Source organism: Sarcophilus harrisii, chromosome 6 (assembly GCF_902635505.1).
Source record: "Sarcophilus harrisii chromosome 6, mSarHar1.11, whole genome shotgun sequence".
NCBI lineage: Eukaryota > Metazoa > Chordata > Mammalia > Dasyuromorphia > Dasyuridae > Sarcophilus > Sarcophilus harrisii.
This window is the reverse complement of record NC_045431.1, coordinates 28,585,955-28,606,116: the sequence shown is the minus strand read 5'-3', so window position 1 is coordinate 28,606,116 and position 20,162 is coordinate 28,585,955. Positions and strand designations below refer to the sequence as shown.

Below are 20,162 nucleotides of genomic sequence, written 5' to 3'. Positions count from 1 at the left end.
ACCCCAAATGGGGTCACGAAGAATCAACAAGACTGAACAACAATAAGAAATATTATTATAACCCCATGATTTCTATTCCTATCTTTATTTTCTTACTGTCTTATAATTTTCAAGAAGCAATTTTGGAACATCTAAGCTAAGACTGTTGGGTAAGGTTTCTTAAGTTGCATCAATAACTAGCTGTCCACATGCCCAAAAAGCAGAAGGAAAAATGAATACATGGGTATCCCAAGAAAGAAAAAAGGGGATCTATCGGGTGGTTTGTCAATGAGTTTTGCACATAGATAGATAGTATCATTGCTTTTTGTAAAGCAGCCTGCTTCACCCACCTACTAAGTCAGATAACATAGATTTATGCTTTTTGGACACATGAAAACCATGCAAAAAAGAAGCTCTCTGTCTTCAAGGGGTTCCTGAAAGGAAGTAAAGTCAGAGGTCAACGACTCCATGACTTACCCAAATTGTGAATCCTGTTTACATTATCCCACATAAATGGTCATCTAACCTCTACTAGAAGACTTCCAATGGTAGGGAGATTGTGGCCTTGATAAAGCACTTGATCTAGCACATCCCAAATGGTAATGGGGCTCATGGTGACTTTTACTTAATTTTTGTATAACTAGGTTTAAAGATTATCTTTCTTCTCCATCACCAAAAATAATGCCCCTTTTATTTGCCAGCAAGTATCAGAAATGCCTTAAAGGAGATTTATGATTTATGATTTATTTTAATTCTGTATTAAGACCTTGATTCTCTAACAGAAAAATTCAATTTATGATTAGAATAGAAGTCTAATATCGTGTTTGTTTGTTTGTTTGTTTTTTCTGGAATGGCGCTGATATTTTATTTCTTTTTGAGAGGAGTGTGTGTGTGTGTGTGTGTGTGTGTGTGATGTATGTACTTTAAATAATACTGACCCCTCAGTTATTTGATAGAGAATATCTATCCAGTGTGAAAGAGTTTAAACTTGTTTGTTAGAGAATCAAGGCCTTAATATAGAATTAACACTTTACCACTTGATCAAGATTTCAGGATATATATTTAGTTCTATAACTTAAAAAAAACTTGATCACCATTGTCCTAGGCTAAAGTATAAAGTCAGGAATTAGAGGAATATCTAGCATATGAAAATGGTTTAGAGCAGGAAGAATCATAGAATTATTCATTTAGAATGGGAAAGATATTTTGCTGTTAAGAAGTCGAATCCCCTCAATTTACAAATGAGGAAACTGAGGTCCAGAATCATTTTTCCCACATGTGGCTAGTAAGTAGCAGAGTCAAGATTCAGAATCCTATCTTTGACTCCCAGATCCAGCATTCTTTCTACCTTCCAGATTACGCTTTAGCTATAATCAAAATACTCATAGCGAACACCATGATGAAAAAAATCCACATGAAGAATCTGTCGATCACTTTTGCCACCTTCTTCCATTCAATTCCTTTTGCGTTATTGGTGCGGTGATCTTTGAGGCACTTGGCGATGTACTCGATATTCTTGGTCAAGGTTACGTACCGGGCGCAATAACTGTCTGCCTCTTTGGGATTCTCGCCCTGAGTTCCCAAGTCATTATTTAAAAGTCCATTGATTTCCTTCTTGTGGACAATGTTATTGTCTCTGTTCTTGAGTCCTTTCCGATGCGTCTCTGCATAGTCCTTCTGGTAAGGGTCTCGTTCTTTGCTATGGCGCGGACTGGTGCAGCTTTCCCCGACGTCGTAAACAAATAAGATCTTGGACATGTACTTCAGGATGACTATCCTTGCCCACTGAGGCACTGGTTTGGCTTCAGCACCACAGAAGTGGATGTTCATCACCATGATGGTCAGCGCAGTGGATGCCGTTATCAGGGCCATTGTTGCTATATAGTATTTGCCTTAGATTAAAACAATAACAATTTACATTAAAAACAGCTTCTCCCCCTTCTTCTACTCCTATCCCTGTACTTCCCAATTCAAAACCTTTGTTCATTCTAGTTTTAAAGAGCAGATAGAATTCGATTGGATTAACCATCAAAATCCCCAACTCTAAATTAAATCCCCCACAACATTAAATAACTTGTAAAAGGGTTGAATTTGATGACTTTTGGATTCCTTTTCGATTCTTACAATCTATGATTTATGTCAATTGCCAATAGCAAATCAATTATGTAATGATCTGGAACGGACTGATCCAATTTCCAAGGAGCATTTATTTAGCATGTGCTATGTTAAAGACAATAGAAATATAATGGCAATTTAATAACCACCTAAAATGTCCCCCTGCATCTTCCTCCTCCTCCTCCTCCTCCTCCTCCTCCTCCTCCTCCTCCTCCTCCTCCTCCTCCTCCTCTTCCTTCTCCTTCTCCTCGTTCTCCTCCTCCTCCTCCTTCTCCTTTTCCTCCTCCTCCTCCTCCTCCTTCTTCTCCTCCTTTTCTTCCTCCTCATTATCACCAAAGTCAAACTGTGGCTCATTCATTTTGAGCACTTAGCCCCTAACCACTATTACTACTACTCACCTATCAGAGGGACATTCTCAGAAGGAGGCATAATCTCTGCAACCATTAATTGAAATACAGTCATGGCCAAGAGCACAGTGACTCCCAGAGACACTTTTTCCCCAGAAGCTGCTGGGAGATAAAAACTCAGGGGGGCCAAAAAAGATATTAGCACACATGGGATCAACAAGTTAACGATATAGAAAGACGACTTCCTCTTTAGAATAAGGGTGAAGGTTATGTCCGGGTATGGCTCAGAGCAGCATCCGTAAGTGATCACATTCTTCACTGCAGGCATTCCATGGATTTCCCACTCCACATCTTCGATGAAATCAGAGAGATCGCCACTATCCAATGCGTTAAATATATCCACTTGATTACCATTATAGGTCCAAGAACCAAAGGTCAGGTTGCACTGCTGATCATCAAAAGGGAAATAAGATACGTCAACTACACAGGAACTCTTGGTGATAGCTGGGGAATCCCAAGTAATAAGCCCATCATATCTGAGGACCACATTTGTATTCACTGGCTCTGAAGATTCATCATCAGCTCTAAGGGAGAGGGAAGAAGTAAAAAATAAAAAAAGTTGCTAATTAGATTGCAGTTTAATTCATCAGCTCTTTCCCTTTCCAATTTTTCCCATTCCCCCAAAGTAGCTTTCTTATTTTTTAACTCTCTACAGAAGAATCTCCACTATTTTGTTGTTACTTAGGCTCAAGGAGGTATTTAAGGGAGTTCAAATGTGATCTCAAGTGTTTCCTGGTTGTGGAAAATAAACAAACAAACAAACAAACAAAAGCCATGTATAGCACTGGCTTGCCCTGGTCTATGGAGATATCAAGAGTTGTATACAATTAAAAAATAACTTAGGATCAAAAGTTTAGAATTATTTATGAATCAGCTTTCTGTTTTACCTTATGTTCAGTTAGTTACTGAGTTCTGTTGAATTGTTCCCTGAAACAACTCTTCTGAATGGAAGGGAGACTTCAAGGCTGGAGCTCTATCCACTGTGCCACCTAGCTGCCCCTGATCATACTTCATGACAATAATTCCCATTTCTACATCTCTTTAAAGTTTACAAAACACTTCCCTCTCTCCCTTCATCCTTAGAAGTAACCATTTTATAGAAAATTGCCTTAGTCGATGGACCTTGCCGAGGGTCCCACGGGCAATGCCCCTGGTGAATGTGTGTCCTCTGACTTCAAATTCAGCATTTTTTCTACTCCATCTCCCCGTCTTCCCTCTCCAGACTGTCAGGTTTCCAGGAAGAACAATGTTTAAGTGTCCTTGGTAGGCAAACTCTTAGAAGGCCATTCAGCATTTCACTAAGTTGATCAGGTATTCCTTCAGAGCATGAACGTCACAGCATGATGTACAATATCTCATTTTATCCTCACCCCCTGTGAGGCAGGTGCCATTATCATTCCCATTTAACCGCTGATAGCTTAAATGATTTGCCCTTTGTCACCCAATTTCCAGCATCTGGGCAGCTTGAATTCGAAAGCCCAGAGTCTATCCATTAGGCTGCCTGTTTATCTCCTGGTCTACAACCGTATCACTTAAAGTTCCCAAGCTGTTTATGAAAAACTAATCGGCGTTTATTTGCACATCATTTACTCGATTCCCCAAGATGCACAGGACTCTCTGCCTCCACTGCTTCTGTGGGCCAGGTACCGTGCTAGCCTCTGAAACAAGGCTAGAGAACAGCATCATGTTCAGACCAGTTCCATTGATATTGTGATGGAGAGAGCCATCTACACCCAACGAGAGGACTATGGGAACTCAACATAGTATCTCACGCTTTTTGTTGTGGTTTACTTGAATTTTATTTTCTTTCTCATTTTTTGATTGATTTTTCTTGTGCAGAGTGATAATTGTGGAAATATGTATGCCTATTTGGATTTAACATATATTTACCGTGTTTAACATATACTGGATTACATGCCATCTAGGGGAGAGAGTAGGGGGAAGGGAGGGGAAATTGGAACACGGGGTTTTGCAAGAGTTAATGTTGAAAAAATTATCCTCACATATGTTTTGAAAATAAAAAATTTCAATAAAAAATAAAATAAAAATAAATTTAAAAAAGAGAATAGCATTATAACTATGTCTCCCTTTCTTGCCCTGATACACAGCTAAAGACCCAGAATTTGGCAGGCCTGATTTCAATCCTGTCTCAGAGACTTCCCAGCTGTGTGACTCTCAACAAGTCACTTCACTTTGTTCAGTCTCTATTCCCTCATCTGAAAAATGGAGATAATAATGTCATTACTTACAGGATTGTTATGAAGATAATGTGAGATAATATTTAATAAATATGACATGATATCAATATATTTTATGATATCCTTATTATACAAATATATTTAAAATAAGAATAAAACACTTTAGAAACCTTAAATTGCTATATAAATACTAGCTATTATTTGTGGCACCCCTCAGACTGTTCCTATTATGTTAGAATTAGGGACAAAAATATTATTTGATAGCCATGAATATACTCAGAGTTCCCACAAACACCGATACTAAGGAAATCTAAACCAGAAGAGAGGCAAAAATATATTAAATGTTTCATTACAGAGGTTGTTCAGTTCCTACATAACAAGGACTTCATTTCTTGCCTTCTTGGAAAATCCTTTCCTCATCATGCTTTGATTCAAACAAATCAGCAGTTGGAATACATGCCAAAGTTGTGACAATCCCACCACACTGTTAGTTTTGATCCCAACTTACTTGTTATAAAGAACAATATCAGGCCGCCATACTAAGTCACTGGGGATCCTGATGGTGTCTAATCCATCATACTGGTCTCTATCCCACTTGAGATATGCATCGTACCAGATCTGGCGAATCCACAGATAGGCTGTCAAAATTTGGTTTCTCTCATCCTGCAAGAGGACTCGGGATGTAGATATTTCTAGGCAATAACAACTCAAGCAGATGTATCCTGCCGCTAGAATATATTGTCTTCTTCTGCTTTATGACCATTTATTTCAAGGGCTTACAGTTACAGGTACAACTAGTAGCTTATAGAAAGTCTACTTCCTTAAGTTAACTGAGAAGCCCATTTAAAAAAATTAGTCCGAGCTTAAAACGGGCAAATGTTCAGGTCCTATTTGATGAACAGATCAAATTTCTCATGAAAACATACAGGGAGGGAGGGATGGCAAGGAGAGTGAGAAAGAGTAAAAAGAGAAGAGAGAAAAAAAAAGAGGGAAGAAAAGAAAAGGAGAGAGAAAAGAAAGAGAACAAAGTGAGAAAGGGAAGAGGAGAGAAAGGAGTAAAGAAAAGGGGGGAAGGAGACAGAAACAGGAGAGAGACAGAGACAGAGAGAGAAAGAGAGAAACAGAGACTGATTCAGAGATAGAGACAAAGGTTCAGAGAGATCAACAGAGACACAGAAAGACAGAGACAGAGAGAACATGAATATATCTATAATGCAGAGAAGGAAGATGAAATCTTCTAACTATACTCTCAAATGCAGAATTAAATATATCTTTTAAACACATACACACATCTATTTTCTTTCTTTAAGCAGATTTTAAAGCTCTCCCAGACAGTTTTATTTTGCTCATTCACATACCCAACTGCTGAGCAAGAGAGGGAATATTTTCCTACTTTCACACATGAGCAAATAGTGAAATTCACCCCTTTGGAAAGGGAAGACCTCTCTCCATTATCTTGCCCATCTCCCATTAAAAGCTCCACAAAATCTTGCTCCCATCCCATCTCCCTACCCCAGTTAACCAGCCATTTTGATAGAAAATAAGGTTGCCGTCTTAAACAGCCTCTCTCACTGGCACCCACGTTTTGTTACTCACCATATCTTTAATTTGTGAGAGTGTAATCTGCAGAGTGACATTCAGTACTTTGTCCGTATCTTCCACTGGTCTCAGGGCATTGGAGTAATCTTCAAAAAGGTCATTAAATAGCTTTTGAGCATATTTCCCTTCTGCTGCCTTTATGTCTGCATTAAAAAAAAATTAGTGCTGAAAAAAATAGAGCAGAATGGGATGCTCTACATGCCCTCCCCATCTCCCCCAAAGATCAGACTTGCCCCAGACTTGTTCCGAGAAACAGAACTAGATTGACGGGGAGCTTTTTTGGAAGCACTACATTTATCCATCCCCTTCTGCAATGGATGTGGGCCTCTGGCCAGCTGTTGGCGTGCCCTCAGATGGCTCCCTAACGGTTTCCCCTCTATTGCCAGAGATGCAGGTCCTGGCTCTGATCCCCAGTCCCAGAAACGCCAAGCCAGGTGACAGATAGAAATGGACAAAGCCCGCCACCTGTCCTCTCACCTCTCAATCGTGAGGCTGCCCACAAAATCCAGCAAAGGGAAAAGCAAGAATGGGGCCAGTCCATCCTAGAGGTTGAAGCAATTTTCAGTTTCTTTGACTCTGAGAAAGTATAAGATGTAGCAGAGATGGAAAGTCACCAGTAAATTCTGGCCCTAGCACCAGGCTTTGCTTTCTCAGGAACAACCACTGCCACCACCACAAAGGATAGGAAACCTCTCTGGGCATTGCACACTGAACCTTTGCTCACACTGACGTCCTGTGCCCACACACCCCCTGGCCCCTCCCAGACTCAGGCCTGCTCCTCACCACAGGTAACCTGAGACCAGCCTGTTCTGCTCCTGCTCACCAATGAAGCCCGAGATGGTGTCTGAAGCTTGGGGGAGTCAGGGGGCCCCAGAGGAGCCTCTGCTATCTTCTCCCAGACTACTCAGATCACACGTCTGAAAAAGCTTTGGGGGAAGAGAAAGGGAGAAACAGCTGAAAGGGCCCTCTTTCCCCTCACTTCTGCCATGAATACTCCTTTATACTCAAAGAAATGGTTTTATATCAGGAGAATTTATTCAGACTCCCAGGGAGCAATAAGAGATAATCCTAAACGAGAGGCCGCCCCCCCAACATACTGATATCAAGGTGAATAAAAAGTTTGCTGAAATTCTGATATCAACTGAACAAGATAAAGTGAGGATGAAAATGATTTTATCCAAACCAGAAGGGAGAGAAGAAAAAAAGGAAATAATTCCACAGTCAAAACATTAGACTGTTTACTTTTCTTTCTTTCAATTCTTTTACACAGGTTGTTTGTCTGTTCTTTTAGTCTGTCAATTTGAGTACTCTCTGGATTCAGATCCATCTATCTATCTATCTAATCAATCATCTACCTATTTATTCATCTATCTATCAATCAATCATCTACCTGCCTACCTACCTACCTATCTATTCATCCATCCATTCATCCATCTATCTATTCATCTATCTAATCTATATCTACCTACCTATTCATCTATCTATTCATCCATCCATCCCTCTATCTATCTATTCATCCATCCATCCCTCTATCTATTCATCTATCTAATCTATATCTACCTATCTATTCATCTGTCTATTCATCCATCCATCCCTCTATCTATTCATCCATCTATCCATCTATCTAATCTATATCTACGTACCTATTCATCTGTCTATCAATCATCTACCTATCTACCTACCTATCATCTACCTACCTATTCATCCATCTATCGATCATCTATCTATTTTTTTATCTATCTATCTATCTATTACCTATTTGGTCTGTGCTGAGAATCTGGCTCAGGGGCCAATTTATTACTTTGCCATAGAGAATAACAGTAAGGGAGATAGATATTCTTATTTTTCCCCAAACTGCCTTAATCTAATAAGCCATTCTTTACCCTTTAGGAGCCATACCTACCAAGTGGGTCAGATATTTGTCCACAGCTCTCACCTGAGCTAACAAAGCTGTCTCTGTCTGCTCCCTTTTTTCAGAACTCCATTCTTTGAGAGCATTATGATAATGCTAATTTCTCATGGCTTCCTCACTGCCTTCTGACTGACCTGTCTTGTTATTTTTAAAGATCGTATTTCCCTGGTGGCCTGATTTGCCGCTAAGCGGTTCAGTTGATAGGACACCAAAGTCAGGAGCACCTGATTTCAAATGTGATCTCAGCTGTGTAACCCTGGGAAAGTTATTTAAACTCTGTATGATTCAGTTTCCTCCACTGTGTAATGAGGATAATAATAAAATCTCCCTCCTAGATAGAGGATTGAATGAGATAGAATTTGCAAATGCTTAGCACACAGTTAATGCTTAATAAATGCTCGTTTCCTCTTTGGTAATCAAATTCCTATTGCCAATCCTGAAATCTCTTGCCCAGTAAAGGCCATTTTTGACAAACTTCCTTTGATTTATTTTTCAAACTGCTCCCAGATAAGGACCATGTTTATATTACTCTCATCTCTTCCACAATGCCTGACACAAAACATGTTCCAGAGCAGGTGCTCAATAAATACTTGCTGATTTGGTTGATCACATAATTCGAGCTAGCAGTTCACTTATTTTATTTTTAATGGAATTTTATTTTTCCAAATACACGCAAAGATAGTTTTCAACATTCATCTTTGCAAAACCTTGTGTTCCAAACATTTTTCCCCTTTTCTCTCCTCTGCCTCCTCCCCAAGACAGCAAGCAATCTAATATGGGTTAAATGTGCACAATTCTTCTAAATGTATTTCCATATTCATCATACTGGGCCAAAAAAAAATAATAATCAAAAGGGAAAAAAATAAACATGAGAAAGGAAAAAAAAAACAACAACAAAAGATGAAAAATACTATTCTTTGATTCACATTCAGACACCATAGTTCTCTCTCTGGGCGTGGATGGAACTTTCCTTCCCAAGTCTGTAGGAATTGCCTTGAATCACCTTATTGTTGAAAAGAGCCAAATTTATCATAGTTGATCATAACATAATCTTGTTGTTACTGTGTACAATGTCCTCGTGGTTCTAGCAGTTCACTTCTTCCAAGATAGTGAGATAATCACCTTACATAATCTACATAGATGTTATATGTTCATAGTTCATTGTGTGCTGTCTCCCCCCATTAAAATATAATCTCTGAAGCATAATATTTTTACTTTTTTTTCCGTGTTTTTTTCCCTTTTGGTCTGATTTTTCTCATACAACATTACAAACGTGGAAACATGTTTAAAAGGATAACACATGCTTGACCTGTATCAGATTGCTTACTGTCTTGGAGTGGGGGGAGGTAAGGGTGAGAGGGAGCAAAATTTGGGACACAAAGTTTTACAAAATGAATATTGAAAATTGTCTTTACATATATTTGGGAAAAATTAAAAACTATTGAGGAAAAATAAATAAAATAAAAAATAAAAGGTGATCTCCTTGGGAGATGGGATTGAGGTTTTGCCTTTCTTCATATCTCCAGCATAGTACATGACATATAATAAAAGCTTAATAAATACTTGTTGATTGGCTGAGCCACTTCAAAAATCTAATATTCAGTTCAATAACATTTCTTATTTGCATGTGCAAAGCACTATGCTACGTGCTCAATGATATGAAATTAAAAAAATATTTAATTCCTGCCTTCGGGAAGTTTATATTCTCTTTGGGGAATATGGCATATATACAGACAAGTGTAATACAAGGTAACTTGAAGGAGAGATCACTGACAATTGGGGGCAGGGACCGAAGAGTGATCGGGAGGGCTCCAGAGAGGAGATGCTATCTGAACTGGACTTTGAAGCAAAATAAAGATTCTGAGAGGCAGAGGAGAAAATGCATTCCAACCAAAGATTATATTCAGTGCAACATCTTTATTTTGGGATGAAAAATGGCCTATTGCTTTTTTGGGGGAGGAGGGGAATTTACAAAGGTCAAAACAAGAGAATCATTTGTTCTTCTCTTAGCTATTTTGTAATTCGATTAGTCTAAATATTCCATTCTCAGAATTTGCCAGTTTATTGAGATTTTATGAAACGCAATTAAAATTGCACAGTTCAGCACAAAATCAAGCCTGTTTGAGTCAGGAAGTTTGTGGTTCGAATCCCAGCAGTACTGCAATGGGGCCCCAGGTGTAGAAGTTGTGGTAGCATCATTCTGCAGATGACATGATCATATCACTTTGGAGAAACCACAGAACATTAAGGTCAGGAAAAACAAACCAAAACCTCTAGTGAATTATGTTTCTAGAAAACACAATAATTCCTTTAGAGTTCACACATACACACAGAGTAGTTTCTTATCATCCATCACCACAATTTATTAATTAATTCATTAGAGCTCTGGGAGTGAGCCTTCCGTCCTTTACAGCCTAGTTTTCAAACATTTCATAGCACTGCAGCAAGTCACTGAAGTCATTAAAAAGAGAGAAAAATGAGAATCTCTATTAATGGCTGGTGGAAAAATTCTTGGAGAAAAGGGAGCATATTTCAGAGGCTTCAGGATACTTTGACTTCCAGCCAAGACACAAACTTGATTTATAAAATATCTAATAACCTTGTGCCTAAAAATTCATCTGGCTATAGAGAGTGAGAAGAAGGAACCATAGAATCGTAGATTTAAGTTGGCAAAAATGACCAAAGATGGGGGTAGTAGTCAAGATTGGAAGAGTTTGGGAGAGCTAAATTACTAGCACATTGTTGGTGGAGCTGAGATTCAGCACATCTATTTTTAATGGTATTTTATTTTTCCAAACACATTAAGATAATTTCAACATTAATTTTTGTAAAACTTTGTATTCCAGTTTTTTCTCCTTTCCTCCTTCCCCCAGACAGCAAGTAATTTAATTTGGATGTGTGATTCTTTTAAACATATTTGTCATGCAACTATTTTTGGAAAACAATTAGGATTTATGCAAATAAAGTGAACAGAATGTTGTTGTTGTGTGATATTCTTCATGACCCTGTGGGAGTTTTACTTTTTAACTTTTTTTTTTTTACTTTTTTCCCCAATTGCAAATAAAGACAATTTAAACATTTTTTAAAAAAAATTTTGCGTTCCAAATTCTCTCCTTTGCTCCTTCTCCTCTCATTGGAAAGGCAGCAATTTGATATAAGTTATAGATGTGTAGTGATGCAGAACATATTTCCATTTTGTAAAAGAAAACATAAACACAAAATCCTCCCAAGAAAAATAAAGTTTTTAAAAAGTATACTTCAATCTGCATTCATATTCCATCAATGCTCTCGCTGGAGATAGATAGTATGTATATATTTATCATAAGTCCTTCAGGATAGTCTTGGACCATTATATTGTCAGAAATATCTAAAGTCATCCATAGTTGATCACTATATAATATTCCTGTTGCAATACTCCTAGTTCTCCTAGTTTAAAGGAGTCCTAGTGCTCATTTTACTTTGCATCAGTTTTTTTAAGTCTTCAGTTTTTTCAAAAGCATTTTGCTCATCATTTCTCATAGTACAGTAATATTCTATCACAATCACGTACAAAATTTGTTCAGCCATCCTCCAATTCTTTGCCATAAACGAGCTGGTTTTGTACATATTTTTCCTTTTTTAATTTTTTAAAAATTTCTTTGGGATACAGACTTAGGAGTAGTATTGCAGTCAAAAAGTGTGGACAATTTTATAGCCCTTTGGGCATAGTTCCAAATTGCTTTCCAGAATGGAGAATCAGTTCCACCAATAGTGCATTAGCGTTTCAATTTTCTGCATGGGGTTTTCTTAGCAAAGAAACTGGAATTGTTTCTTCTTTCCTTTTATAGTAGATTAAGACAAACAGAGAGTAAGTGACTTGCCTAGAATTACACAGCTAGTGAGTGTCTTCCTGATTCCAGGTACAGCGCTCTATCCACTAAGTCACTTAGCTGCCTTTAAAATGTCCACTACTAGGTATATACCCCATGTAGGTCATTGATAAAAAGTTTCCATACATACCAAAATACTTATAGAATTACTTTTTTTGTGGTAGTAAAGAATTGGAAACAAAGTAGATGCCATTGATTAAGAAATAAACATATTGTGATATGTGAATGGAATGGAATATTATTGTACTATGAGAAATGTCTAGTATGATGAATACAGAGAAACAATAAAAGACTTATGCAAACTGATGCAGAATGAAATAAGCAGAGCCAAGAAAATAACATACACATTGACTACAAAAATATAAGAAAAGAGTATCAATCACCAATTAAAAGTAAATATTACAAAACTGAGAAAGAACCAACATGAAATATGAAAAGATGCTTCCATCTTTTCTCCCTTCCAGAAATGGGTCTATAGGTACAGAGCATCACACATATTTTCAGACTTTTTCAACGCATTACTTGATTTTTCTGACTTTTTTCTCTTCCTCCTTTTTCTTTCCTTCTACTTTTACTTTTAAAATATTGTTATTTGAGATGGTTCCCTGAAAGGAGGGAAGAGAATTTCTTCTCTTATAGGAGCAAACTTGGTGATATAAAAACAAAATATACCAATAAAAATTATTTTTAAAAATGTAAGTTCTTTGAACACAGGGACAATCTCACTATTTAAAATGAAATGTTATATATTCAATAACAAAAATCTATTTCCTCTTCTTCCTACCTCCACCCTGATTCTAGAAAACAGGGGGGGAACTCTTGTTATAAATATACGACCAAACAAGCATTAGCCATGTCCAGAAAATGTATATCTCCCTCTGAATTAATTACCTTTTCTTCAGCAGGTAGGTAGGATGTTTCATCAACCTGAAATCATGTATTAATCAGAGTTCAGTCATGCAGTGATGAGACTTTGACTGTCTTACTTTTTTGTGTTCTCCAGGACCTAGGTCAGGGCTTGACTTGCAATAGATCCTTTAAAATTTCTTGTTATTCATTTATTCATTTTAGAACTTTTAACATCTCATAAGTACAAAGTGCAGAGATCAGGCTCTTCTTTTGTTATCCTTTGTTCATAGACTTCACCTCCTTTTCTAATGACATTTTTGATAAATGCTTATCTTTTACACCACTGTTTGTGCACAGGTTAACATTGCTCATGCACATCATGCTTCAGTGGAGACTACATGTGTCTCTAATGCCCTTCGATTCTTAAAAAATCATGATATTATGATCGCACAGCTACTTGGAGAATACTGATGTTAAAAAGACAGAAATATTAAAAACACTCCAGAGATCATTATATCTGCATGTAACAAATTCTCTTGTAGTATCCCAGAACAGAGAGAATTCTATTACAAAAAAAAAAAGCTGTATTGTTTTTTGTTTTGATTTAGAAAGAGGGAAGGGAGAAGTAGTTGGATTATCTCTTTTAATAACTGCCCACCATGGCCCCTCTCTTTTCTCTCTATTTGTAATCAACATCACATCATGCTAATGATGATAAACATCCCTTTCCCCTATAGTTCTACTAACTTCACAGATGTCTCACAAACAGAAAAAGACCAGGAAACACTGCTGTAATAGAATACAAGACACAGTCCCACTATGGCCTTCCATGGTGAAAAAATTATCCAGCCACATCAGTGAGCACAGAAAGTTCCAAATTTTCTCCCTCCCTTTCCGCCCCCCTCATTGAGAAATCAAGCAACTTAGTGACTCAGGAAAAGTTGATAAAGTTCATTAAAAGAAATTAATAAAGCCAAGAAATGTTCGTGAATGACAAGAGATCACATAGAATTTTTTTTTTTTTTTCCGGGGCAGGAAGACAGCCTGATAAATGATCTGGAGTATTCAATTCCTCCAGGTGAATGATCTAAAGAGATAGTATTAAACACAGAGGTGTCTTGCCAGAAGACATATAGTGTTTCCCACAGAAATAACTTTAGTCTTGTCTGCTAAGAATTCTGTCTTAAAGCAAAGGTTTGTGGGTCTTTTCTAGCCTGTGTCATAATTCTGCTCAGAGCCAATGGACAGGCTATATTTATGAACACATCCTTTTGAACCAATGTTAAGGTCTCTCCCACAGAAAAAAAGCCTGTTTGCAGATGAACCTGCCTAGTTGAAAACTGGCAGATAACATTCAATGAGAAAAGCTCTGGTGTCCATGAAAAGGTCTGTATGAAGGATTAGAGAAAATTTACTATATTTATATTAGCAGTGCAATGTTCATATGGGCTTTAGGGCCCATGGAGAGTTGTTTAAAGAAAAGTTCTTCTCAAACCTTAAAAGTATTAAGTAAAGATGAGTTTTCCCACACTGAAGTTGATATCAAGAATTCTTGAAGCCTTTTTATCTGCATAAGTTATATCTTGGATAAGGAGACAGTATCATGAAAGTAGAAAAAACAATGTGATGTGAAGTCACAGAATGTGGGTTCAGATCCCATTCTGCCAACTGGCAGTGGGATCTTGTCACATAATTTAACATCTCTGAACCTGTAAAATGAGAAGATGAGATTAGATAATTCTGAAGGCTTCTTCTAGTTTTAAATCTATCATCTTATGGTCAGGGGTATACTAGACTCGGATCAAACTGATTCAGAAGAGCTGATTGTTAAATTTTCAGTGTGAACATCTTGATTTATTGTTATTTTTTTCTTGTCTAGACTTAAGAAAGTGATAGAGAAAGGTTTACCATGCAGATTAAATCTAAAAGTCTGTAGTGTGTATATTCTCCCCCTCCCTCATCCCAGAAAGCCCTTACCAGCACACCCATGCTCATGACCTTTCAGAAATTATTTGCCACATGGATAACATACTTTTTAATTTTTTGTTTTTAATTAACAAATATTTATTTTGTCTTCCATCTCCCTCCCTCCACTGGGAGGGAATAAAATCCTTGTAACAATTACGTATATTTGAGCGAAACAAATTCTTGTCCAATAAGGTATGTCTTATTCTGAATCAAGTTCATTAAAGCTCTGTGGTAGAATATAGCTTAATAATAATTCTGTGAATATTATTCTTTTTTAATAGAATTTTATTTTTCCAAATACATGCAAAGAAATTTTTCAACATACACCTTTGCAAAATCTTATGTCCCGATTTTTCTCCCTCTTTCCTTCCTTTCCCCCTCCTCTTCCCCAAGACAGCAAGCAATCCAATATAGGTTAAACATGTGCAATTCTTCTGAACTTATTTCCGGAATATTACTTTTTTTAAATTTATTTTTAATATACATTGTTATATAAATTATGTTGGGAGAGAAAAATCAGAGCAAATGGGAAAAAAACATGGAAGAGATAAAAAAAAAATCAGAAAAAAGAAGTGTACATAGCAAGTTTGTTTACACAGAATATTATTCTTAAAATCTGCGTATTATGCTTACATTCCCAGTGCTTAGCATAGTATTTGGCACATGGGTATATGTTTATTCCAAGTACCTGAAGTCTTCCCTTGGTGGAATGGGAGGATGAGAATAATTTGTTCCAACAGCCATGAAGGTAGCTGTAGCAGGCACTGTGGAGACCTTAGAGACTGGCTAGACATCCAAGACACCCATGCCATCCACTGTATCCCAAACCATTGCCAGTTATCTTGACTGTTGTCCTGCCGCTATATTTCAATGACACTAGAAGAGAGAGTGAAGCTTATGACTTTGAGAAACTCTGTCTCACTCCTGAGCTAGTGGAAACATCATCCCATGATGTCATTGGTCTCTTTGAAAATGCACGATGAATAACAAGGTGCTTAATAAATGTAAAATGAGAAAGTTGATGTGAAAATGTTTATCAAAATCAAATTTTAGCTGAATCAAATGAAAAATATTTGTGCAGGAAAGTTTAAAAACATATTTTAAATTAACACTGCACTAACCACTGCACAGACTTTCTATAGCTATTGTTAGGATTTCTTTAGCCCTTTCATCAAGTTAATCCAAGTGTGATATAGTAGAATGAGCATTAGACTGGGAATGAAGCAAGCTGAATTCAAGACTCTACTTAGAAAGCCCATTTGTTCAGCCACTTTAGACGTCCTCATTATTGTTTCTTTGGGCTTCATCATTGAGTTAAATGATTTTACTGTCCTTTCCAACTCTCAATTGTCTGTGAGTCCAGCTTGGGATATAAAATTGTAACCCAATGTACACTAAATATTTCTTAGCAGGAAAGGGACTACGAGGGAGAAATAGTAAAACTCTATCTTTAGGGTAAACTGAGAAATAAAAGAATTAAAAGACAAAAATAAGAAAAGCAAACAAAAGCAGAAATACTGAATAGCATACCCAAGATAAGTCAGTTTATCCTGAATTCATAAAGTGAAAAGCAGATGGAAATAGCTTTACTGTCTAGCAGGGTTATTGAACTGCAGCTACAAAACAGGTTAGACAAATGCCCTGGCTGCTGGCCTTTAGGCTAATTTTTCCCTTCTGCTCTCTTCTACTTGAAGAAATGAATTTGGATGCCATGGACCCTCTCTTTTGAAGAAAGTGCCATGCTCATCAATGAATAGGGAAATAATGCAGTATCTCTTTCAGTGTTGATGCCTTTTTGGATTTCTTTCAGTAATGGGGAAGGGAAACCTATTCTGCTCACATGCTGAAACCTATTATATATTTTGTATCTGTATAAAGATCTATTGCTTCAAGTTTTTTCCTATTTCTCAAAAATATTTCAAATTCTGACATATATATATATATATATATATATATATATAAAACTTCTACACCCCCCATATATATAAAACTTCTACACCCCCCCACATATATGGGGGGATTAGAAGCTGTAGATAGCAAGATTTATATTCATGTAAGGAAAAATGTCACAAGAGTTATAACTATCTGAAGTCGAAAAGTTTTTGTACTAACAAAATCAATGCAACTAAGATGAGAAGCAAAACAATTGGCTGAGGAAAATTTTGTATCAAATATCTCTGCTAAAGACATATAAAGAACTAATACAAATATATACCAAAAGCTCCTCCCAAATGAAATGATCCCCAAATCCTGTTCATAGAACATGAATGATTCTTTTTTATGTAATGATAGCTTTTTTATTTTTCAAAATATAAGCAAAGAGGGTTTTTAACATTCACTCTTGCAAAACCTTTTGTTCCAAATTTTTTTCTTTCCCTCCTTACCTTGCCCCTCTCCTAGATAGCAAGTAATCCAATATAAGTTAAACGTGTAATTCTTTTAAATATATTTTCACATTTATTGTGCTGTACAAGAAAAATCAGATCAAAAGGGGGAAAATGAAAAAAAAACCCAGCAAACAAACAATAACAACAACAATAATAAAAAAGGTGAAAATACTATGTTGTGATCCACATTCAGTCCCCATAATCCTCTCTCTGGATGCAGATGGCTCTCTCCAAAATATGTCTATGGGAACTGGCCTGAATCATCTTGTTGAAAAGAGTCAAATGTATCATAGTTGATTATCACATAATCTTCTTGTTGCTGTGAATGATGTTCTCTTGGTTCTACTCATTCTATTTAACATCACTTCAACTTGAACAATTCTTAAAAGAATTATAAACTATTAGCAACTTATGAAAAATTCCTCCAAACTGATCATGATTAGCCATTATTAATAATGACAAATCTTAAGAGAAATACATATTAAAATTTTGTGATTTCATCTCATATCTAGCAAATTGACAACACTGAGAAAAGATGTTGATAGTCAATATTCGAAGAATTGTAGAAAGACAGGAACAATTTTGAATATATTGATGAAGTTGGGAATTAATCAAACCCATCTAGGAATAAGCAAAGAAAATGATTAGGGAAGCTTTTTGATGATGAATTGATTTAGACTCAGAAGGATGAACCATCTTTAGGACTATAAGAAGAGTGAAACAAGTCACCTCTCTTATCCATTTTATTCCACTCCAACTAGCTTTTCTTGGGTTTTCAAGCTTGGTTGCAGCAAGGAAATAGGAGAAATGGGCAAATGTGTCTCCAAAAAACTGGAATTCCTGATGTTTAGTTCCTGTCTATCTTTTTCTGCTTTTCTTTTTTCAGATCAGAGATTAGTGAAATCTAGAATGGACTTTTCCAGTCCTGAATGATACTTCATTGAAGATCCTGAGTACTAATGTTTGAAAATCAGCAATTACACCCTTCTCTGCTCACTGGAAGTAGATTTAATAGTGTTTTTAATGATGTTTTTTTCTCAGGAAAGAAAAACACCACTAGGTGGCTCTTGCAGCTAACTCAATCCATGCCCCAGGGTTCAGGAGATCTAAATCTTGCCCACATTTCGTGATATTATTGTTAATTTCTTGGATGGTGTGGATCTGAAGTAAATGGGGAAGGTGTAAGGAAAACTAAAGTGTGAGACCATTAACAATTGGAAGTAGAATACTGATGGAGGGTGACATCTGACTTGAGCCTTGAAGGAAGGTCAAAGATGAAGAAGGCAGACATTCCAATTACGAGAATGATGTATCTTGGGCAAATGCCTAGTGGCAGGAAATGGATTTTTTAATTCATAAAATAACTAGTGATTTGATCTAGCTGGAATGTGGAGTTCATGAAGGGAAATAGTATATTTTTTAAAGTCTGGAAAAGTCAATAGATTCTGAAGAGCCCTTAATGTCAAGCTAAAGAATATATATCTGAAGAAATAAAAATAGCTCTCAAGAAATTGAAAATGAAAAGTACAGCTGGATCAGACCAAGTATATATGGAAAAAATCTGCTCTACACAATTTTGATATTATTAAGGGATCTATTCCCAACATATCTGAAAGGGGGCAATACTAATAAATTGAAAGCAGGCACTGATGATATTAATATCCAAAAAGAGTTCAATGAGAGAACATTAATAGCAATCAACCCATATGTCTACTGTCTCATAAAATCTTAATGAACATGATCTATGCCTATTGGAGGATGTCCTTGATGGAAACGTGTGAAGGGGACAGGTAGATTTCTGCATGTGAGTGTGATTTTTTTGTTGCAGAACATAAATTTACAATTGATTTAAAATTGTAGAAAATATCAAATCCCACTATATTATTGTTGATGACAAAAAAAAATTTTTTTTGATTCAGTCAAGGAAAATTCCCTTTTAAGAGCTCTCATCCAACAAAGTGTCTCCTGTGCACATAAGGTTATAAAAGGTTCCTTGATAGATACTTTGCACATAACAAATACTTAATATTTATCGCAGTGAGTTGAATTGTAACAGTTGTAAAATAACAATAAACAATATAGAGAATTATATATTTAAATGTTTAATCATATGATGTAGATTATAAATGTACCAGGGATCAGACAAGAATGAGATCATTGAAGAGAAATATGTCACAAAGGCGGCTGGGTGGTGCAATCGTGCCAACCATAGAGGTCAGAGGATCTGAATTCAAATCCAACCTCAGATACTCACTAGCTGTGTGACCCTGGGCAAGTTACTTAATCCTGTTTGACCCAGTTTCCTTACATGTAAAATGAACTGGAAAAGGAAATGGCAAATTTTTGCTAAGAAAACGCCAAATGGGATCACAAAGATAATTGAACGTGTCACAGAGGAAAGTGTGTTGAATTTGGAGTCAGTTGACCTAAGTCTGAATTCTAGTTCTGATCATTATTATCTGTGTGACTTTGGGCAAATCATTTAATCTTTCTGCTCTTCAGTTCTCTCATCTATAAATTTACAGATACTCTTTATTAGCATCTGTCATTTTGGTTAAAATATCTACCACTTTGGTCCAGAGATCTTTGGGGGTGATGAAACTATGTTTCTCTGAAAACTTGACTGACATGGATAGAGCACTGACTCTAGAGTCAGGAGGACCTGAGTTCAAATCTGACCTCAAACACTTAACTTTTCCTAGCTGTGTGACTCTGAACGAATCACTTAAGCCCAAATATCTCTCAAAAAGAGAGGGGGGGAAGAGAGAAAGGAAGAAAGGAAGGAAGGAAGGAAGGAAGGAAGGAAGGAAGGAAGGAAGGAAGGAAGGAAGGAAGGAAGGAAGGAAGGAAGGAAGGAAAAGGAAAAGGAAAAGAAAGAT

The 20,162-nt window shown here is 36.7% G+C and overlaps 1 protein-coding gene across 1 annotated transcript; it reads right to left on the bottom strand.

Moving 5' to 3' along the window:
* Positions 1–1,240: 1,240 nt before the first annotated feature.
* Positions 1,241–6,839, bottom strand: CHRNA9 (cholinergic receptor nicotinic alpha 9 subunit). Its single transcript, XM_003773298.2, has 5 exons — positions 6,764–6,839; positions 6,296–6,429; positions 5,208–5,362; positions 2,493–3,025; positions 1,241–1,871 (listed from the first exon to the last, which is right to left on the bottom strand). The coding sequence occupies exons 1-5, from the start codon at positions 6,837–6,839 to the stop codon at positions 1,336–1,338; spliced, it is 1,434 nt and encodes a 477-aa protein (XP_003773346.1). The 3' UTR covers positions 1,241–1,335.
* Between the last annotated feature and the right edge of the window lie 13,323 nt (positions 6,840–20,162).

Bases quoted from the DNA above. Each gene is read 5' to 3' on its own strand.
- CHRNA9 (XM_003773298.2), bottom strand. From the start codon at position 6,839: ATGGACTGGCCCCATTCTTGCTTTTCCCTTTGCTGGATTTTGTGGGCA. The intron at 6,430-6,763 runs GTGGCGGGCTTT...ACATAAAGGCAG, and splicing joins ATTGAGAGGTGAGAGGACAG to CAGAAGGGAAATATGCTCAA. The intron at 1,872-2,492 runs GTGAGTAGTAGT...TTTTAATCTAAG, and splicing joins TGAGAATGTCCCTCTGATAG to GCAAATACTATATAGCAACA.